We start from the raw sequence: 22,294 nt of genomic DNA, 5'->3' as shown, positions 1-22,294 counted from the left end.
TTAATATAACAATAATATTTGTTATTTAGATATTCAATCTTTTCATTTTCGAGCAAATTGTAACTAATGCATTCAAAATGTCAAATATTTTGTTACAGAGAAATTAACCGGTAAGTAAAATTATAAACATTTTTATTTTGAAAATAGCTAAAGTCCATTTATAGCTATCGAACATCGTTATTTTTTAAACAACGTGTATTATATCACTAATATCAGTATATTACAGACCCTTAGAATAAAAAAAAAAAAAGAAACACGAAAATATTATACCACCGTGACATCAGTTACCAATATTTTTGTGTCCCTTTTTTCTTTTTATTGTAAGGCTGTGTAATATACTAATCTTAGTGATAACAAATATAAATAACAAATATTATTGTTATATTAATTATTTATTCAAAATAAAAGTTATTATAATTTTATTTACCGGTTAATTTCTCTGTAACAAAATATTTGAGATTTTTCAATGTATCAGTTACAATTTTCTTGAAAATAAAAAGATAATTATAATTATCAACTTTTTTTTATTTCGGTGTAAACGTAATACCTAAAACAAGCTTTCTAAATGATCGAAAGTCGAAACGATCGAATATCTGAATAACAAATATTATTGTAATATTAATCATTTATTTAAATTACATAATATATTAAAGAGACGAAAGAAACACAGGTGCGAAGGTATAAACTATTATATTTATAAAAGAAAAAATATTACACATCCGAATGTATTATATTTTTTAACATGGATGTGTACGTGTGTTTGTGACAGCGCCACATGTCACTTTCTTCATATCTGATGCAGTCGGTAACCTTAATTGACGTGACAGACTGTTTTTGTACCATTACAGCTGTCACCAAAGTTTGTTAAATACCGCATGCATTACAAAAACAAACATCTTTTAAAAAATTAAGGAAATTAAAAAATGTACATTGCTGCTCTCCAAAGATAACCTCTGTGTTCTTGTGTTCAATATTACAGAATTTATGTAATTTTTGTGAACTGATAAGACAATTTTGTTTAATATATGTTACAGCATTGCTTAAAACAAACTTTCTTTTAGCAAAATTTTAATGTTATCTTCAAAGTGTCGAGGAATATAATAATGGAGTTGTCAAAAGATACCATTGAAGGTCTAACTAATGTTTTACACACTAGTCATATACCTGAAGATAATTTTCTACAAATTTTAGACACAGCTGTCTCTCAGATATGTGAAAATCCTGCTCAAGTAAAATGTGAGTATTCTCTGGCTATAGTTGTTTAACATAAAGTACTTTGAACATTGCAAGATTATTTATACCGATAAAATTGTAGGCATCACCAAAGCAACGGATTCAAAGCCAGTGTTAGCGAAGAAGATTTTTGCTGACATGCTATGCTTGTTCGTAGAAGCAGCCCGTCATGATTTCGATGAAGAAAAGTTAAGAAATTTCCTATACCAAGCACATGTCGACGAAGAAAGGAAAAAGAAATTATGTGAAGCATACATTAATAACAAGAAAACAATACAGTCTCGGTTGGAGTTGATCGGCAATAACCCACCGCATATCGTCGATGTAGATTGGCATTTAGATTATCGCGTCAAGGTAATCGATCGGTGAATACAACACCGAATGTTTTATCCACTGACGCTTTATTCATATGAAAATGATTTTTAGTTGGACACATGCAATTTGCTGGGTATTCCTCTTTATCACGTGCGACTTATCACTAAAAAACATGAAACAATAAATCATGTAACATTCTCATGTACAATACAGCAGCTGCAGGAATTAATATTTAAGCTTAAAGATGCCATCAGATACTCAGAGAAACTAACTAATGTTTAGCTATACCTTCAAGTTATCGATGTATTTAATATAGTACTACACATGAATGATGTTTTAATATTTCATTGCAAGTATTTTTATAGAAGTATCGTATGTAGTCTAAGTAAATCATTGTTAACAACTTATGACCTTATACATGTATGTTAACATTTACACAAAAATTATGGTAATCATTTAGTAATAAATTCAGTTTTTTGTATACATACATATATATATATATATATATATATATATATATATATGTATATATATGTATATGTGTGTGTGTGTGTGTAATGGTAAAATCTTATACAAATAACAGACTGTGTAAAGTATAATCAACTATATTTTCATAATTAAAACATTCCCTACTTCACGTAGTATTACTGTATTGATAACGCGGCACGCGCGCATGCGGGAGTTTATGTGCGCGCGTACACAAACATACGCACAACACTTGCATAAATTCGAAAACAAACGACGATCAACGTTTTGATAAATAAAACAAAATCTCGAAAACTTCATTCAAACTGTTCCAGTTGAAATAATATTGAAATTTTCTCCGTACAGAAATAATACATACGCACTTATCACTCGTCGTTCACTCACTCACTCAGGTACACCTTGTATACAAAAGAGCCTCGCGCGCGCACACAACTAATAACTTATTAAAAATACATCGTTTTTTGCTCTACATTCAGATCTCTCTAAAAATTGCTTTCTCGTATTAGACAAAAAATACTATCATTACCGTTCTTACTTCCTAAAAATATGCATGTTAAATTATATTAATAATCGATCATTTTTTTATATCTACTACATGATATAGATTTCTTTCAATCATTATACATTATGTACAAGTAAATGTATCTAAAAAAAAAAAAGAAAAAAAATGATCGTCGAATATTAAAACTTCTCTATACATTAACTATTTCTTTCTTTCCGGCACTTAGCAAAACCAGAGGTGAGTTCTTTTTTTTTTTTTATTCTTGCGTGCTCTTTCAATAATTCGGTGCGATATAATACATCGATAATGTTAACTAATCAAGCTGGAAAGAGAGAAATCACTGTGTGTAATACTTTTTCTCGTTTTGTAAATTTTTTAACAACGATCTCTTTTGATCGATTCTTTTAACGTTATTTCATATATACGATTATTGTGATAAGGCCTCGGACATTTTACTGTTGGACTATAATTGCTTCCTTTATAAAAAAAGAGGCCACGAAAACAAAAACAATCGACAACAAATAAAGATAAACCCTTGTAACTAAATCTACTTGGAAGATAAGATTATTTAACTCTCGAGGCTTTGGTCTGATATCCGGTTAACTGAAATAGAATTTCTTCAAAATTATTCGTTATAAATATTACAAATTAATAGACTCGTGAAATTATTATAATGAAGTGACATTAAACAAATAATGCTACATCAATTCTTTATACGAACTCAAAATAACGGATCTTTCCTAAAGAATTTTTAGTGTTCTCTTACGTCACAGATTACTTCCAATGTATTTACGCGTTTCTTCCGTCTTTTGCGTTAAACTCGGGTATGAATTGCAGTTTTAATCGCTACGATTTCCAATCGCAAAACGTTACATTAATTACAAAGTCGTTTCAACATGTTTAATGTTTTGGGATTCGAAAATCGTAACAATTAAAATAACAATATGCTCTCGTCTTTTGTCAAGTAAATTACGTAAAACTTGTCAAAAGTGTGAAATACAAAGTAGAGCTCAGTAAAATGTTATCTACGATAGGATATAATAACAAAAGCTTTAGAATTTTACAAAAATGTACATGTCAAATGATTTCTGAACACTGAAATTACGCCTCCGTTTTGCTAATTTGAGCTTCAGATCTTTTCCCGTGTTCTTCGCTCTTTCCGCTCTCGTTATGATTGGTTTCTTCTTGCTGTTTTTCAACTTTCTCTGGTACTTGTTGCGGCATTTTTATTTGATTCTGCTCCTTATGCTGTTCCGTTTGTTTTTCTACTGGCGTTTCTTCGTTATTTTCATCGGTGAGACCCCCGTTGGTCTGAGAGACGGATTTCTCTTTTCTTTTATTTACACTGTCACTGATTTCATCGGATCGGTTCTTTTCTGAATTCTGCCCCTTTGGACTATAAGAATTCACTTCATCGCATTTTGCAGGCGTTTTCTCCGATTGTTCTTTGCTCTGATCGTACCCAGCTCCAAACTGAGAAGTTTCTGACTTGCTTTTAGACGTGGTCATTATCGTGTTGTTACCCTGTCCAGTGTTTGATATGGAAGGAAATCCAGATGACTTGGAATTTCGAGTTACTTCTGTCGGCGGTTTAACAGTCTCCGTATTACCAAAATTTCCAGTCTTAGACAAATTAAATACACTGAGATCTTCTTGCGGAGCATTCTCTAGAAGATGCATGTTACTGGTTTCAAGAGATGTTCCAACAATTTGTGTCTCGGATTTGGTTAAGCCATAAGATGTAGGGGAGATTGCTGTTAAGGAAGTAGTTTTAGGTGACTTAGGCGTAGAGTAAGTGCTCGGTGGTATTCTCTGAACTGTCGGAGGTTGGGAAACTGGATTGAAGCCGGTAGTTTGTGGAATATAACTTGACCGCTGGTATAATTTATTAATCGAAGGAGGCAAGCTACTGTGAAAGGCACTGGGAGATGGAATTCCTATCGGTGGACGAATCAACGGATTTGGAAATCTGGGAGTATCTGGAAATGGAGGTGGAAAATGAGGATAAATTAATCTGGGATTCATGTTGGGTGTCGGAGAAGGTATAAAGGGACTTGTTGAAAGCATATTTACTGGAGAATTTTTAGGAGATATCGGTGAACCAGTACTTCTACAAATATCTCTCGAGAATGAGGGATTTGAATAGTTTCTCGCACTAGGAGAATATGGAGGTGGCGAAACAATGGGTGAATTAATTGTAGACACAATAGGAGATAAAGTTTTAGGATCTATCTTCATCATGCTTAAATTCCCGTTCTTCGAATTAGTAGAAGTGTTTGTGGTCGTTGTTGATGTCATTGTTGATTGCTCTTTTTCTTTGCTTTCGTTACCGATTCCATACAGCGGTTTCACTCCAGATGCAGGATTACCTAAATATCTCGGCATATTTCTCATCTTAAATATCTTAGCAGGCTTAGACTGAATCGATCTTCTTTCAGAGAGCGCTATTTGATGTAAGTGGCTTTGCGTCTCTTTGGTCTGATTTTTTACCGCTACGTAATTGTTCTTGGAAAGTGTAGGATTCCAACATCTTGGAGGATCGCGAAGAGTCTTGTAGCCTACTGCTTGGCTCTGTTTTTTAGAGACAGAAGAAGGAACCTTTTGTATTGAATGCGATGTTGCTGTTGGAGAAGTAGATATCAGCGATGTGGCTCGAAGACTATCCTTTACGTTCGAGTAAACATTTTTACTTTCTGTTGCAATTACACTGCTACTAGAAGCATAAACGGAAACATTTGAAATATTCGGATGCTGTTGTTTATTAACAGAATCGATAGCAATCGATGACGAGTTACATTTTCTCCCAATTTTCAACAAGTCTGGAATGTCGCATTTACTTCTTGCTTCCGTTTTATTTTTTTCTTTAGAATTTTCTCCGATTTTAGCACAAATATCGTTAATTTTCGAGCCAGAAGCCCCGATTTTAGCACAAATGTCATTTAAATTTGAACCCTTTGTGATTAATTCGTTCTTGCGAATCGTTGGTTTCATTAAAGAAATCGGAATAGCATCCGGACAGGGAGGCACGGAATATGCAGCGGTTACCTCCAAGTTTGGTTTTAGCGGCGACTCTCTAGAAGTGTTCAGTCCTGAATTTACATAACTGTTCTTCAAAGAAGAAGAAATGCTCATGGAAGGCATAATAAGTGCTGTAGGATTTTCTGTTACTGTGGGCATGGTTACTGTGTTTTCCGAAACTGTAGTGGCGGATAATTTCTGAACTGTTGATGTCGCCAGACTTTTGAGAGAATTCTTTAACATTGTGCTACTCACTAAATCCTGAACCGTATATGGAAACGTAGATGTAGTCTGACTTGTTGACGTGGAAATAGAGTTAACTCCGTTACCAACAGTTGCGGTAAAATCGAGAGATGAAGTATTTTTATTTGTCAACGATTCGATTTGTGTATATGGTGATTTTTGAAGAGTTGTATTTGTTTGCTCCATACCTTGCGTTATTTCTACAGATGTTTGATCCGATGAATGTGTTTCCTTTTCTGATGTACTTTGTTCTTGAAGGGACGATTGATGCTGACCAATTGATTGCACATTTTTTACATTTAATTTTGTTTCTTTTGGCTTGCTACTAATAGCAGTGGTTACGCGAGTTGAGGCAACGGGTTCTGGAGTTTCCTCAGACTCAGATGTTGGCTTTTGCGACATTGTTTTCGTAGAGGAGGGAACCGATGATTTACTTCCAGTAATTCCGCAATTATTCGACATCGCCTGTGTTTTTGAAGTATCAAAAGAGCTTTTTGGGTCCATAGATTTCGAAGTTTGAATTGTTTTTGTATCTATTTTTTTAGATGGTTGTGGCATAATCTTTTTCTCCTTCATAATTTTCTTAGATGAAGCATTACTAGCGTTGGTTTGTCCAATTTTTGGTTGAAATTGTAACTTTACGCTTAAAGCATTAATCTTTGATCCCATATTTACAAGTTTCACTTCATTTTTTCGGTACTGTTTAAGAGATTCTCCATTCTTTTCTTTAATAATAATGCTATTATTATTTTTTAACGACTCTTTTTTATCTTTGTCATCGATGACATTGCCTCTGACTTCAGGCTCGACTACACTTTGTGTCGTTTCCCGAAATTGCACATTAGTATGTAAAGTTACTTTATCTGCAACATTATTATTATCTAATTTATCTTTTGTTTCTTCTTCGCTTTTACACATCACAATATTTTCAGCTTCCTTCGCGGGAGTTTTTTTAGTTTCCATTGAATTGGAATTTTTCTTATCGTCAAATTCGCTTAATTTAGAAGAAATATTACAATCATCAACGATTTGTCTATTTAAAGAGTGGTCATTTTTTGTAATAATCTCAGATGCATTATTTTCACTAGTACTTCCCTTAACTATCGATGAATTTATTGTTTCAACACTTGTCACAGAGTCTTGAACTCTGGCATTTTTCTTAAATTCTTGATCCGTTATATCCGTAATACTCATTATACCAGTTTCAGAAATTTTCAATTGCACCTCCTTCCATTCCCTCTTTATCGGTTCTTCTTCTTTTGATTCAATAGGGTCGATTCCAGCATAAAATAAGGATGTTTTATAATTGACATTGTCTTCCGAAAGCTTTATTCTTTTAGCGGAAGATTCAAATATCCTGTAACTTAAATGCAATGGCACTTTCTGAAACAAATAAGGTAAAACACTTGTAAAATTAACATTTTTAATTTTTGAATTAAATCTGTATACGGATTCCTAATATTTACCCGCCTCCAATGATAAATGTACATCACATCCATTAATGTATAATTACTGCACAATGGTTCTTCTTTATACATTACATCTACCCTGTGTGCATCGGTTAATCCATACTTAGCTCGTATAAGCTTTTGTAGATGAAAAATTGTCACTGCTGCAGGGCAACGAAGATACCTCTTTAAAAAAGGTTTCACAGCAATTTCCTTGACATCTCTGGATGGTCTAAAATATTCCAATGATAAACTGAGAGATTCATCCGGTGAATATATATGCGATTCAATCGGTTCTCCTCTTGCTTCTGGAGATGTTGTTTGAGTATATGCTTCCGGATGTTTGGAATAAAATTCTCTCCTACATCGCATCTCATCTAAAGTATAAAATAATTAATTAATTATTTATATTATATGATTTTCTTGATAATTATAGGACTTACTTTGGTAACATCCAGGTACCAGCTTATACACAATGTCCTGCAAAGTGTAGTCTGGACGAATGTTGAGTAATGGTTTACTTTTATGCACTTGTACCTCGCATATTGGACAATACTTATTGTTCTCCAGATATTTCACGATACAGCTCCTGCAAACTGTAGCACAACATTAATTGTGTTCAAATTAAATTATTCACCACAAACAAAAGGATTAATGAAGCAATGAAAAAATACACGTACACGAATGTAAACACTCAATAATAGTAGTGGCATCGATAAAATATCCACCACACAATTTACACGTCAGCTGGTCGTTGAGTTTGGACAACCTTAGACGATGCCCTCCACTCTGACCCGACATTCTATAATAAGAATATGAATAGTTTGTACAACAGTATGCTTAACATTTAATCATAACAACAATCACTGCATAATTCGTAATAACATGACAAATGAATAATATTGCGTGTTTGAAGGGTCATCACGACTAAAATAAAACGCTACTTTCGAATAGTTACGATTGTTTTTGTTGAGAATATCACTCTAAAATAAGTTGAATGTCATGATCGTGACTGAAATAGCAAACTTACGTGATAAATGACGTAAAAACGGTTCGTTTTATCTAGTAATCGCCATTTGATCAAAAAAGTCAGGAAAGTTGGGTCGGAACTCTAGGAGAGATTTCACGAATCTTCATAATGAGAACATTTGTTAAAAAAGTGAAACTGACTCAAATCCGTCGCGAACAATTTCTTCTCCAGGCACAGAATATTGTCGGATTCGATGATTTTTCCAAATTAGAATCAATTTACTTCATTGTAAAATAGGCCACGGTGCCAAGAAAAACTGTGAGGACGACAGCAAAACAAAATGGTGGATAAACAATCATCTCAATGACGTTTCCAAAAACATGGGTTTCATTTCGAACTCTCTCTTTAGCTCTATCTTATGAAAAATATGCTGGGAAACAAGGTGATTGTTTAAAATATAGGAAGTAATGAGATATTTTATTTGCTAGGGGAAATATTTTTCAAGATGGAATTATTAAGGACTGTTAGTTCCGGAGAGATTTAGCGACATCGTTCATCGATATCACTTCTTATTGTTAACTACTTTGTTAAATTCAGAGATGACACTGTTATTGTAAATTTTATGTACTACCACGGACAATATATAGAATAGACGTTGCAAGCAATGCTTTTTTTATGTCACCATGGATAAGGAGCTGGGGCTGGAGCTCGCGAGCACCCTTATCATATCCTTATCATTCTCAACATTCTCGATTCATACTGGATTAAAATATCAGCGTTATAAAGTGCAGGAATAAAAATTAAATAAAATGACGAAGATTAATTATTTTTTATAGCGAGATGTAGATTTGCTGATAGATTGCTCCACATCCGATAGAGGTCCTTGATTCTCGCAAGCGTTCATTTTCTTAAATATACAAAAGACGAACTATGAAACAAGACCAATCGAAAAGAGATCATGCGTTGATTATTGTTCGATTGATGAATAATGATACCTGATGTCTTTATTTTTTTAAAGTCACCAATTATACCAAATAAACCTATGAGACAAAATGGCTGCTACATGAAAACGCCCCAACCGGACGTTTCAAGAATATCGCATTTCACTTCTTTACTGTATAAATATATTCTATGATATAATCGTATATGTAGATATAATAAATATAATATAAAAATCAGTGGTTAGGGCCAAAACATTTCACGGTCATTAGTTCAGTGATCTTAACCTCACTCAACCCCTGCTACCTGAGCTTGCAACTTCTGGCTCTTATGTTGATTTATTTCTATAAATGTTTATAATAATATAAATGCCTTTGTTTATATAATAATTATACTTTAGTTGAAATGCCGGTCGATCATAAACGTATCAACGGTCCGGATGTATCTGTCCCTTATCAGATTTACTCTGATACCGACAACAAAGATGTTAAAATAAAACACGATTTCACTAAAAGAAAGGATAAACGTGCCATGAATGAAATGAGAAAAATATGTAAGATTTTAGATGTTACAAGCTTTCTATAGCAACATTTCTATAGCAAAAACGACTATTTGTATTTTACACTTGCAGTTTTAAAGACGGGTGTAGTTAGTCAAGCCAAAGGCTCTGCATATATAGAAATGGGAACTACAAAAGTAGTTTGTTCGGTGTTCGATCCTAGAGAAGTACCAAACAAAAATGGTTATTGTATGCAAGGTGAAATTTATTGCGAGTTTAAATTCGCTTCTTTTTCCTGTTGGAAGCGAAAAATTCATCAACAAAATGCAGAAGAAAAACAATATAGTTTAATGTTGCAAAGAGCATTAGAACCAGCAGTTTGTTTGGTAAATATATAAGTCTATGAGTATATGTATTTGTATATACGCAAAGTAACTAATATACCAACTAAAATATGAGAACTATTAAAAATAGTGCTGCTTATATTTTTTTCCAGCATGAATTTCCAAATTTTCAAGTAGATGTATATGCAATGGTCTTAGACAATGCTGGATCTTCTCTAGCTGCTGCAATCATGGCTGCTAGTGTTGCCTTAGCTAATGCAGGTGTTCCAATGTTTGGTTTAGTTACAGCTTCTACCATAGTATGTACATCATTAATAAACTAAGGTTGAAAATATTTTGCTTTAATCAAAATTTGATATAATTGTAGGGTCTTTATGATAAACAGTTCCTAGTGGATCCAACAGATTTAGAAGAGGAAATATGCAACACGCTATCAGAGCAACAAGATGATTTTAACCATGGAATAATTACACTTGCTAGCCTTCCACAACATGGTCAAATTTCAGAAGTATTTTTAATTGGGAGTATCGATACAAACTCTGTTATACATGCAACAGAACTTTTAACAACAACTAATAAAGAAATTTGTCCTGTGCTTCAGCAATGTTTAGTTAAAACTATTATGAAATTACATAACTGAATTAAAACAGTAATCATTTGAATCAACAAACAGTTTCTTAATGCAATTAAATATATATTTTTACGATATAAAATTTGTAAAATTTTATATAATCCTCCTCCTTATAACGGCTACTTTATTTACAACTTTTAAGATGCCATCTAGCCTTTACAAAATTTGACTTTTCAAGGAAGTAGATCAGTGTTTTCCAAAATTATGAATGCGACACCCTTACATGACATGTAAAACAAAATTTTATTCTTTGATTTGAAAAACTTTTTTTTATTCAATGATCATTAAAGTTCAACAAATGTTGAAGTATATTTTCCATGTATCACTTCGAATACATGAATTAAGTAGAAAAAGTTTTTTTTAAGAGTGCCGTTCAAAAACTTTGAAAATCACTAATTTGGATAGACATACATAAGTACGTTATTCTACCACGTTAAAACTAAATTAATTCTTTTTCTTTTATTTTCGTTGATTGTATATATGTGAATAAACAGTTCTTGTTTAATGGAAAGAAGACATAGATTGCGCCCCAACGCGACAAATAAAACAGAATTCCTTCTAAGCTAGTATTGTATAAATTATACAAATATATAAATTAAGGATATCCTCTAGATCGATGACTACATCTTAATAGATAAAATACACTCTTTTGATATGGTCTGTTTAAAAAATATCTTTCCAGTTCATCCCACAAAAAGCATACATGAGCTAATTTTGAAAAACGTATTTTAAACAATTTAATACAGTACTGCTTCATTAAATGATCTCTATTCGAGTTTAGACAAGTACGTACAATGTGTACAACGTAAATCATTAACATCTTGTTCAACTGAAAGTGGTATTTATACAAGAGGTATTGTTGGTTCATCGAGATACCTCTATATTTCTCGACCCATGTCGTCCATTATGCTTCTCTGGCTCTAAGGGAGATTCCCTCAATTTGAGCGGATAATGATTGTTAAATAACAAAGTCATTATCTTAGTTTTAGACAATGAAATTGTTCTAGTAATGAAAAATGAAATCACTGTTTTTTAAAGCTCTTTAAAATTGGGTAGATATTATCAAATGCTTCATAAATCTCCTGTCGAACTTTTGCTCCTATTTAAATAGTAATTGATAGTAATTAACTTATTAAATGAACTATAAATATATATGAATTTTAATTAATGTATGAATAATAAATACTGACCTGTTAATACTACTTTTCCAGAAACAAATATAAGTAAGACGATTCTAGGTTTAACCATACGATATATTAATCCAGGAAAAAGTTCTGGCTCATATGAAGAGAATTGTCCATGAGTAAGCACCAAACCCTCCAGTCTAATTGGAAATTTTACATCACAGCTGCCTACCATGTTTTGTATTTTGAAGTCCAGGAACTTTGCCTTTATTCAAAATAAATTAAATTATTAATAATAAATTATAACTGATTCAAAAGAATGATAAAATGTATACTAACAGGGAAGCCAAGTTTTTGAATAATTCTGGCATACTTTCGTGCAGCCAATCGAGAGTCCTCTTCGCTCTTTGCTCCAGTACAAACCATTTTACCACTACTAAATATTAGAGCAGTAGTTCTTGGCTCACGTATCCTCATAATTACTGCTGCAAACCGTTTTGGATTGTATTCTGCATTCCTTGCATGAAGGGCTATTTTTTTTAAATCTAACTTGCAATTTAAATTGACTGTAGAGACAATATTTCTGCAACATTAATGGATACTTGTTTGTTATTTTCTTTTTCTAAATTAAATCTTACTTACTGAAGCTGTGGTAAAATTCCTGGATCTGCAGAAGCTGGTGTCATAGGTGTCATAGGACCAGGAGTAGATGGTCCTATCGATGAAGGTGCTATGTGATTATTATTTTGAACTAATGGAGACATCATATTTTGCTGTAAACAAAATTATTCTTGCCTAAGATAATAACAAATATAATCAAAGGCAAATTCAATGTATTATTTAATCATACAGGAGTTTGTGGCTGCATGAGACTTTGCGGTGTTGCAAAAGTAGGTGCTGTTGCATAAGCATGCATAGTCTTTTGTGCTGTTCCGATCATAAGCATTCCACTTTGCATATTTGGACTCATAGCGTGTAGTTGCTGTAATTGATATTGTTGCTGTTGTTGTTGTTGCTGCTGTTGCAATGCATTGGGTAAAATTTGTTGATCCTCTTCTGGTTGATGTAAAGGAGTTCCTATACTGGGTATGCTAAACCCAGGACTCGGTAACATTTGATCCATTTTTATTTGTTTCTTTTTCTTTTACAAGGCACTCAATACATATAAATGTCTTTAACACAAATAACTTGTAGGTTAATTAGTAATCAATCAAACGATCTTTCAGAAAGTGTAGATTTGTATCGTTGTATAATTTGATTATTGTCCATATTTTTCAAAAGACGTTGTACCAGTAACATTTATAGGTTATGTTCTATATGAAACAAAAACATCTAAATTGTTATTTCAACAACTATATATTGAAAAATGTTAGATATGCACTTTGCAAGTGAAAACAAATCTATAAATGTTTAAAATATTTTAACTTTTCTAATTATTTTTCATTTACTATTTTCCACTCGTTTGTTTACAAGTCTTGCTGTTTCTAATTTGTCGTATACTGCGTTTATACAGTTCGAATTTACGCCATAGTTATAACGTCGATGGACTTAACCTCTAAAAAAAAGTTACTATAGCTAGTGACTTTCTCATAGATGATAAAAGTTCCTTGATTCCTCATTCAATCCATTGGCGGGAAAATTTGACATAATTAGATCTTTCATTAATCACAATGCGTAATTGTGCGCAACACAGATACGCAGATAATATGACATTGCATCTGATTATATCATATACATGCGATTTACTTATATTATTAATAGCTATAGAATAATACAATGTTATTAATCCAGTAGAAATATATTATATGATAAATATTTCTCATTGTATTCTGCGAATAAATACCTATACTTTACTGTATATTATTAAATTTTACATCATTTTACTAAGATAGAAATGAAATAATGGTTATACAATCAGGGAACAAACCTTGTTCATAATGAAATTTATTTTTATGTATTCATGATTTGATTAATACAATAAGATAACATTGAATAATTTTATTCTAATGAATTTAACATTAGAAGTTGTTTCAGTACTTTTGTTTGACTCGTCTCTCTTATTTCACCTGCCAAAAACATTTCATCTACAACTGTATACACCTGTAAAAGATCTATATTATAAAAATGAACTTTGTTTGTTTTGATAGATATTTATAAATAAATCACCTTGTAAAAATTGAACACCAAGTCCAACTCGCACACATTATGGAAGTACTCGTTTAATACTTCAACAAAATTATGTATTGCTTCTAAGTAACACAAGTTATTGTCATTGACATCAACGCAAATACAAAAATATAAACCAGCATATCTTCTATATACAATTTTGAAGTTGCGAAACTAAAAAATATAAAAGATTATGTTCTGATATTATTATCGGAACTATATTTGAGGCTTACCTCAACAAAGTTAGTATGCTTAGCATCTCGCACAGTTACCACTGCATGGACCTCTTCTATCAACTTTTGCTTTTCGTCATCATCAAAATTCATATACCATTTTGCTAATCTAGTTTTTCCAGCTCTGTTTTGAATAAGAATGAAGCGAATCTGTATATTAAACCAAATATCATTTTAGAAATTTTATGAAAATTTATCTTTATGAATTAAAAAATACAGAAGTTGTGTACTTCACTATTGTGACAATGAAAAAATGAACAATATATATTTATAGGTATTTAATAATATTTCATTGATACTTGCCATGATTAAACTGAGTTATACTGACACCCGATATTAGTATTAGTCCACTTGACAGCCGCTGATCAACAAGAACAAAACATGAAATGGATTGACATTTATTACCGTTCCTGGGTTAGTAAAATGCACAAATAAATTCACTCGAAAATCTAGAAACTTGGTGAAAAAAATCAGTGTATTTCACTGACTACTTTCAAAAAGTCATCTAGATTAATTGAAACTTTTCTATAAGCACATTTACACTCTAGTTTTTATATAATTTCATAGTTGCGTTGATATTTGACACTTGTGAATTGATCCACGAAAATAAAATGGCGGAGGATGGTGGTAAAGTTGAATTAAAAAATGATGATACGGAAGGCAGCATAAATGAAAATGAAAATGAAAATGAAAATTTTGAAATAAACGATGACCATGAACTGAATGTAGGATACATAGAAGAATATTCATATATAGCCAGAAAACCAGAAAATGGAACTGTACCTCAAAATATTTTAGAATTTTTGTATCCTTTATAAGAATTAAATAAATCCCTTTCCACTTCCTTATTTTCTTATGTCATATAAATTCTTAATATTTAACAGTCATTCGTATGCATATAATTGTCGAAAGTATTTCAATCTTTGCGTAGCTGATACAAATACTATTATCTTTGCTTCTGGCAATTTAATTCACTTTTTCAATGCAGCAGAAAATAAAGTTTGGTTCAGAAGAGGCTCTATGGGTGGTGGCATTGGTCACATATCTGTGAATATTTTTATAAATTAATATATTTATGCTATTGACAAGTTTTTTCTAACACTTTAATAACTTAATGATTTCTCTACAGAAAAATCCTACTGCCGCACACATTGCTGTAGGAGAGAATGGAACAAATCCTTTAATAACCATTTATAATTGGCCTTCAATGAAAATTGTAACCACTTTAAAAGGAGGTACAACTAAACGTTACTTCCATTTGACCTATAGGTAGATAGATTTATAATACAACAAATGGTTTAAAATATTGTATACTAAATTCTGTTTAATGAAACAAAATTAAATTTTTTTATTTGTAGTCCCGATGGTTTATTATTAACTTCGCAAGGTGGAGAACCCGATTACTATATTTCTCTTTGGAATTGGAGAAAATCGCAAATTATTTTGCAATGTAAATCCCATGTTCAAGATATACATAATGTAACTTTCTCTAAATATATTCCTGGCCAATTAACATCCTGTGGAACAGGACATATTAAATTTTGGAAAGTATCAAAAACTTTCACTGGGTTAAAGCTCAAAGGTGTAATTGGTAAATTCGGGAATACAGAAATTTCTGATATTATAGCGATTCATCCAATGCCAAATGAAACAGTAAGGAAATAAGAGTAATTTTGTTGAAAGTTAAAATTTGTTTGAATTTCATATGCGTTTATACTTCAGGTAGTCTCAGGATGTGAATGGGGTAACATACTTCTATGGGATAAGAGTATAATTAAACTTGAAGCATCTAGGAAAAATAAACAACCGGCGCATGCTGCTCAGATAACTCAATTTGAATTCATCAATGGAGAACTCATATCAGTTGGTAATGATATAATCCACGTGGTTAATACTAAAAAAAGGATTCAGAATAAATGATAATGTTTACTATAATAGGATCAGATGGGTGGATACGATTTTGGTTTTATGAAACTATTGAAGATGCTGACCTTCCTAGCGATGAACAGTTACTTGAAATACAACCAATTTATGAGTTTCATATTGCAGAGGGACAGGAGTCTCCTAAAAAAAGTGCAATGCTCATGAGCATTCAGAAACAAGAGCCAGATGATCCAGAAAAAACGATTTGGTATGCCCAGGTAAATATATTATAAAAATGTATACATAACATTATTTTTTAATGAAATATTTGGTAGGACGGACATGGAGGATTATGGTTACTTGATCTTTCCACCAGTACGAGACATCAGGAGCAGAAAAAAATTTTTACGTGTCATGCTGGTCCCATAGTGGATATGGATACAGCAGAGTGGGGACCTTTTGTAGCTACACTTGATGAGACTGGTCAATTGCACATTTACGATTATATTGAAAAGAAATTAAATGTTGTGCATACATTTCATGACATTGGAACTCAAATAGTTTGGCTTCCATGCAAGGTGAATATAATTTCTTTATTTGTAAGTTCCTGAAAAAGAGATTATATCATTGAGATGATCAGATTGACAAAACAGGCTTGACCTTGGTGTGTGCCTTTAAAAGTGGTGTTATTCGAATGATAACAATAGCAATAAAAACAGCAAGTATGGAAAGTAATATAAAAAGAGATTACACAAGACTGATTCAAGTTTTAAAACCACATTCAATGCCAATTTCTGTAATGACTTTCAATGTTTCTTGTAGGTATGTTTCACATAAATTCACAAATAATTGTATTTTTACTAACAAAGATAATTTGTTTTTAGTTTACTAGTAACAGGTAGCAAAGATGCTACAATTTTTACGTTTAGCATTCATTCTACCAATACTTATCCTAAAATTGTTCCTATTGGGTATGTGAAAGTTCCTTCATCTGTTACTTGTATGACATGGCATCCACAAGAAGTAAATACCATTATTCTTACTTTATTTTAATGGGATACAGCACAACAACTATTTAATTTAATTTAAATAGGAGGCAACTTTGTTAATTGGATGTGCGAAAGGAGATTGCATAGAAATATCATTACCCATCGCGCCTCAATCATACACAACTGCTTCTTATGAGCTTGTCAAATGTAATTCTGTAGGATTTAAGTTTGAATCAATCAAGTCTTCGATAGAGAGAGAAATATTGATAAACGAATATACAAAAGAAAAAGACAGAAGACTTGTAGAAAAGAAGAAAAAAATGGAAGAACTGATGGCAGAAAATCCTCATGCTGTAATTGATGAAGAAGCATTTCTTGGTAATTATACTGTTTTAATTTAATTAAAGATTGCAATTCCCAATTCGAATTTCACATAAACTATTTTGTGTTACGTTTCTTTACCAGAGTCGGACGATGAAGATATGATACTTCCAGAAATTTATATTCCGGAAATTCCAAACGAAATTTTAGTGGCAGAGTATAATACCAGTGGGAATATATGGCTATTGATGGCTGGTTTTGACGCGGGATATGTTTACGAATATCTACGTCCAGTGTCCAAAGAAATGAGAAACAATATACCAGTTAGAAGTAGACTAATCGAACATGCAAAGGATACAGAGATTCACAATTGTCTTTTCTAGTATGCAAATGTAACATTATCTCAAGAAGGGAATAATATATAAAAGTAACATATTCATTATTTTTTCAAGCAAAAACAACAAATATTTATTTTTGGGAACACAATACGGTGAACTGTATGTTTGTAAAATGAAGGAAGACGATCCACTAGATTTCTCAAATTCTTGGATTCTTCCTATACATGATTACTACAATGGACATATATCTAAAATGTTGCTGAGTTATAATAAGGAAATGTTACTGACATGTGGTCACGATGGAAATATATTTTCTTTTACAATTAACGATGATCTACCTCAAGAAAGGGTAGAAATACCAAAAGTGCAGCATCCTTTACCTTTGCCTAATAATATCGAAGACATTGAAGATGCTAACTATCCTAATTTGGAAGAGGTAATTACTCAAATGGAACGAAATAAAATGATCGCGGCTGCAAATAAAAAAAAGAAAGAAATTTTACTAATCATAAGCGGCTTGACAGAAGAATACGTCAAAATCATTGCTAGGTTTGAAATTTATTGTTAATAAAAATGTAAAGGTAAGGTACTGTTTTAACAGTTTATTTTTCTTTGTCAAATCAGAAATAAAAGTCTTCTGCCATCGCAACAAATACCCCAATTTGTATTGGATCCCAGAATTGTAGAAGACTTGGAGCAATACTTAAATGGGCAGATAGCTTTAACACAGCAGAAACTAGAATTTCAAGAGCAGAAAAGTAAACTAGAATTACAGAAGCTTATGAATCACTTCATTACACCTATTACACATTTACCTTTTATGGTTTACAGTATATTGTAAGCACTATTTTTTTTTATTTTTTATTTGTAAGCTATATTTACTAAAGCGCAAAATTTCTAAATAGAAATGAAGATCGAGCAGTGCATTCTTTAAGAGAATTGAAACTGAATTTTGATAACATTTCGAAACACATAGCGACGAAACATGTTGAAGAACAGCAAAGAATAAGCAGGTAATTGTATGATTGTAGAATTCTATTAAAATAAGATTTAATAATGTAATATAAAAAAAAAGTTCTGTAAATTTTATTCGTCTTTTATATTGTTTTTGGTATTATTTTAAATCAACTTTCATTATGAAACATTACTTTATTATTCTTTGCTTTCTTTGTGTGTATATTATCGTTCACCTGTAGGATAGTACAGGAAGAAATAGATGACGAAACACGAGAAACACAAGAGGAGGAAATACAATACTTAGAAGGTCTTTTAGCTGAAAACTACAGTGATTTGACAACGGGATTAGGATTGCAAATTAATCAAATGTTATTAAAATACAAAGAAAAGAAAAGGAAATTAATTCAACGACAAAAAGAAGTAAATAAATTATAATAAAAATGAATCGTGCTGTAAGTAGCGTACATCATATACATTACTTTCAGTGGCAAAAACTATACGGTAGAAAACCAAATTTATCGAAAAGTCGTATAGAGGATGCATCTTGTCTTGAAGAAACAAAAAGAACTATCGGCGAATATAATTTGAAGATGAGTACAGGATTTAATTTAACTATGAAAAAGGAAACTACTGCTACAAAATACAAACAACTTTTAGATTGTAGGAACAAGGTACGACTAACATACAATTTCTTATTGTATTGGTTTCTTTTAAAAACAATTATTTTGTGTAGCTCCATTCTTTGCGGGAGGATTTCAATGCGAAATTAAATGGAGTTAGATCAGAAAAGCAAAGATTGCAAAAAGAAGTGATGAGATTAATGGAAATTCTTAAAAGAATTCACGCAGAAATTCCATTAAAAAGTATAAAACCCTTACCACAGCTACCAAAGCTTAATTTTGATACTGAATTTCCTGAGCATAGTCTAGAGGTTTGTTGAGATCGTAATTTCTCATGTTTAGAATACAAAGATGTCCTTAAGGCAATATTATTTTTTACAGCTGGAGAGACATATGTCAATGTCAGAAAAGGTGCAACATGTAAAACGACAAAGACTGTCGATAAGCATGGTTCAACAAATAGATCCATTTGATTTAGAATACGAAGTATTATTCTGCGATGATAGAACAGACCTCGGAGAAGATATAGAAAGCGTTTCTACTATTCATTCTGCTTCAATGAAAATAAAAGATCATTCACCTACTCAAACCACTTTAAATCGTACTCGAAATTCAAGCACTGCTCAAACTCTATGGGAACGTGAAATGAAACGCTCTCGAATGTGGCGTAAAATATACGAGCAAGATTGTATTCTACGCTACATTAATGATAATTATGAACATTTAGAGCGCAAATTAGATGAATTAGAAGAATATAGACTCGATGTTATATATCAAAGCACTTACATGAATCTAAATTTGTTAACACTTTACGAAGAATTTATTGTTCTCAAGGAAAGTGAATCAATGGAATATAAACTCGAAGAAGAAGTTAATCAAACGACAAATAAACGTGTCACAGTGATGTTAAAAGTTATTATCACTATAAGAATAAAAATAACAATTAGTAACTACTCTAAATTAATATGCAATGTAATTTTAACAGATGCAAACTGCAAATGTCAAAATTGCGACACGAGAAGACAAAATTCGGAAATTGCAGACAAAGATAAAAGATGTTATTGCTGAATTTACGAAAGCTATAACTGGAAACAAATTTCACGATTTTCTTCAAAAAGTATTTAAAACAAAATACAAAGCTGCAAGACAAACAAATGGTATTAAATTTCTTTTATAATAGTAATCTTAACAGCTTTACTAAATGGTATTGATTTAATTATTATTTTAGGTTCTTTGGATTCAGTTACACAGTCATCAGATACTAGTTCTGAAGATACGGATACTTCAGTAGATTCTGATACCAAACACATTCCATTCGATGAAAATATATGTCCACCGGGATGTGATAAACAGTTATATGATATGGCATTCTCCATGAGAGAAAAACGATATATGTACGAACTTCAAATTAAGGAGGAACAGAGAGAAATAGAAATATTACAAAAAGAATTGGATACTGATTCAAAAAATTTAAGAGTTATCGAAAATAACTTAAAAAGCAATTTAGAAGATCTAGAAGCTTTCATGGTACTTCCCAATATTTTATATAATTTGTTCATGAGATTCTTTGGAATACAGTGCCTAGTGCATCTGTACAGATTACATGCCCATGTAACTGGCACAAGTTACAGAATTTATTTAATTCTCTTTTTTTTAATAGTTGGAAAATCAGAGAAAATTAAACAACATAGACGTGACAGTTGTATTGAGGATTCATCAATTGCAACACATATCAGACTCTGGAACTATTACAGCAATTGAAGATTCTGTCATTTTTAATAAAAAGGAATTGTCAAATTTATATGCCAGAGTTGGGATACTGCAAAGGGAAACTTGCAATTTGGAAGAAGAACGCAAGTAAGCTAGAAATAATATGAAGTAATTCATAATGAAAAGCTATGTATTTGTTGCAGAAAAAGTGAAGCACATCTTAAAAGAATAAAACTGGATTTGAAATACATGGAAACACAAAATAAGAAGTTAGAAACAGAAATTAAGGAGAAAATGATAGAAAAGTTTGGACGAAAAGTATCTTTAATCAGCCTTTTTGAAACTGTTTTACAAAGATTGATTTATGATACCAAGACTGGTGTTCGCACAATCATGAAAAACTTTATTGACGAAGTTAAAAGTAAACTAAAAAATTTAGAGTTTTACACAACTATTTTGATAAAAGAATACTACATGATTTTTGGTTATATTTTTTATAGATATTAAACAGGACTGCAGTGAACAACTAAGGGTTTTAGCAGATTTGATTAGAAATAATACTGAAAAAGTTAATTTGCTGACATTGTTGGAACAAGAAAAGTTTAAGCTTAAAGAAATTTTGAACCAAATTCCAACTTCGGAAGTAAGTATGATTTAATTACATTCACTTAGTTTAATAGAGTACACGATTAACCTTCAAAAATGTCTTGTAATTATAGGAAAACATGTTACAAATAGAACTTGAGCACGAAGCTAATATAACAGCGCTTGAAAGTATTCTACAGAGTCAAATTCAACAGAAACGTTTACTTCAATATGATGTAGAAAACCTTAAAACTGGACCAAGAAGATCACTTTCAATGTGTTTGAAGGAAAGTGTGCCATAGAGACAATTAGTTTTAGTTTCAACAATTGATAAAATAATTATTTTATCTATCTCTAATTTTATTCTTTTAAGATGTGCTTCGTTATTTCTATCTTATTATTTGTAAAAATGAAATAAATATTATGATGTTTAGCTCAACAAATTTTTAATGTATCAATTACGTGTCAGTAAAATGGTTAAGTGTTCTGTGACATATAAACTGGAGTATGCTGAAGTGTACAAGTATATCTAATGATAATTCTATTTACTTTTAAATCACGAAAAGGATTTTATTAGTAAAGTTATTCATAAATTTAGACACTTGGTGACACTGAATCCGTAATATTTTTAATCGTTTTTAACTATTTGTCACTAATATAGGTTAAGTTGACACTACGAAACCGTTGATATCTGTGATACCAGATTTGGTTCCCACTCGCGCATGCGCACTGGTTTCAGCGTCAGCTGGATCTGAAGAAT

The 22,294-nt window shown here is 31.6% G+C and overlaps 6 protein-coding genes across 10 annotated transcripts; 3 read left to right on the top strand and 3 right to left on the bottom strand.

Annotated features, from left to right (window-relative positions):
• The first annotated feature begins 699 nt into the window (after window positions 1-699).
• Window positions 700-1,877, top strand: LOC128878266 (COMM domain-containing protein 3-like). Its single transcript, XM_054126323.1, has 4 exons — window positions 700-986; window positions 1,062-1,236; window positions 1,316-1,587; window positions 1,660-1,877. Exons 2-4 carry the CDS (start codon window positions 1,104-1,106, stop codon window positions 1,828-1,830), a joined length of 576 nt encoding a protein of 191 aa, XP_053982298.1. The 5' UTR covers window positions 700-986; window positions 1,062-1,103; the 3' UTR covers window positions 1,831-1,877.
• Window positions 1,878-2,137: 260 nt separating this feature from the next.
• On the bottom strand, window positions 2,138-8,864 carry LOC128878265 (mucin-2-like). Its single transcript, XM_054126322.1, has 5 exons — window positions 8,276-8,864; window positions 7,926-8,047; window positions 7,689-7,841; window positions 7,264-7,622; window positions 2,138-7,180 (listed from the first exon to the last, which is right to left on the bottom strand). Exons 2-5 carry the CDS (start codon window positions 8,044-8,046, stop codon window positions 3,638-3,640), a joined length of 4,176 nt encoding a protein of 1,391 aa, XP_053982297.1. The 5' UTR covers window position 8,047; window positions 8,276-8,864; the 3' UTR covers window positions 2,138-3,637.
• A 440-nt stretch (window positions 8,865-9,304) lies between these two features.
• On the top strand, window positions 9,305-10,710 carry LOC128879079 (exosome complex component MTR3). 2 transcript variants are annotated; one of them, XM_054127907.1, is made up of 4 exons: window positions 9,324-9,707; window positions 9,786-10,039; window positions 10,150-10,296; window positions 10,365-10,710. In XM_054127907.1, exons 1-4 carry the CDS (start codon window positions 9,560-9,562, stop codon window positions 10,635-10,637), a joined length of 822 nt encoding a protein of 273 aa, XP_053983882.1. In that variant the 5' UTR covers window positions 9,324-9,559; the 3' UTR covers window positions 10,638-10,710. The 2 variants fall into 2 exon arrangements, with proteins under 2 accessions (XP_053983883.1, XP_053983882.1); XM_054127908.1 differs by lacking the exon at window positions 10,150-10,296 and having other exon boundaries at window positions 9,305-9,707.
• LOC128879077 (TATA-box-binding protein) lies at window positions 10,671-13,494 on the bottom strand. The gene is made up of 5 exons (XM_054127906.1): window positions 12,603-13,494; window positions 12,395-12,525; window positions 12,092-12,335; window positions 11,819-12,017; window positions 10,671-11,727 (listed from the first exon to the last, which is right to left on the bottom strand). Exons 1-5 carry the CDS (start codon window positions 12,873-12,875, stop codon window positions 11,651-11,653), a joined length of 924 nt encoding a protein of 307 aa, XP_053983881.1. The 5' UTR covers window positions 12,876-13,494; the 3' UTR covers window positions 10,671-11,650.
• Window positions 13,495-13,680: 186 nt separating this feature from the next.
• LOC128879080 (AP-2 complex subunit sigma) lies at window positions 13,681-22,225 on the bottom strand. Of its 4 annotated transcripts, XM_054127911.1 has the most exons (6): window positions 22,084-22,223; window positions 14,935-15,196; window positions 14,455-14,512; window positions 14,152-14,301; window positions 13,919-14,092; window positions 13,681-13,852 (listed from the first exon to the last, which is right to left on the bottom strand). In XM_054127911.1, exons 3-6 carry the CDS (start codon window positions 14,455-14,457, stop codon window positions 13,751-13,753), a joined length of 429 nt encoding a protein of 142 aa, XP_053983886.1. In that variant the 5' UTR covers window positions 14,458-14,512; window positions 14,935-15,196; window positions 22,084-22,223; the 3' UTR covers window positions 13,681-13,750. The 4 variants fall into 4 exon arrangements, with proteins under 4 accessions (XP_053983886.1, XP_053983884.1, XP_053983887.1 ...); XM_054127909.1 differs by lacking the exon at window positions 14,935-15,196; XM_054127912.1 differs by lacking the exons at window positions 14,455-14,512; window positions 14,935-15,196 and having other exon boundaries at window positions 22,084-22,225.
• LOC128879073 (cilia- and flagella-associated protein 44) lies at window positions 14,456-22,064 on the top strand. The gene is made up of 24 exons (XM_054127894.1): window positions 14,456-14,956; window positions 15,036-15,198; window positions 15,281-15,420; window positions 15,510-15,804; window positions 15,874-16,018; window positions 16,090-16,292; window positions 16,350-16,592; window positions 16,655-16,836; window positions 16,899-17,037; window positions 17,108-17,381; window positions 17,469-17,706; window positions 17,777-18,211; window positions 18,287-18,499; window positions 18,568-18,675; window positions 18,859-19,039; window positions 19,105-19,290; window positions 19,353-19,550; window positions 19,621-20,151; window positions 20,225-20,396; window positions 20,468-20,766; window positions 20,900-21,096; window positions 21,153-21,370; window positions 21,450-21,592; window positions 21,669-22,064. Exons 1-24 carry the CDS (start codon window positions 14,763-14,765, stop codon window positions 21,834-21,836), a joined length of 5,265 nt encoding a protein of 1,754 aa, XP_053983869.1. The 5' UTR covers window positions 14,456-14,762; the 3' UTR covers window positions 21,837-22,064.
• Window positions 22,226-22,294: the final 69 nt, after the last annotated feature.

This window comes from Hylaeus volcanicus, chromosome 6 (assembly GCF_026283585.1).
Source record: "Hylaeus volcanicus isolate JK05 chromosome 6, UHH_iyHylVolc1.0_haploid, whole genome shotgun sequence".
Lineage (NCBI taxonomy): Eukaryota > Metazoa > Arthropoda > Insecta > Hymenoptera > Colletidae > Hylaeus > Hylaeus volcanicus.
Note: the sequence above shows the minus strand (reverse complement) of the source record. Positions and strands in the feature narration are given on the sequence as shown.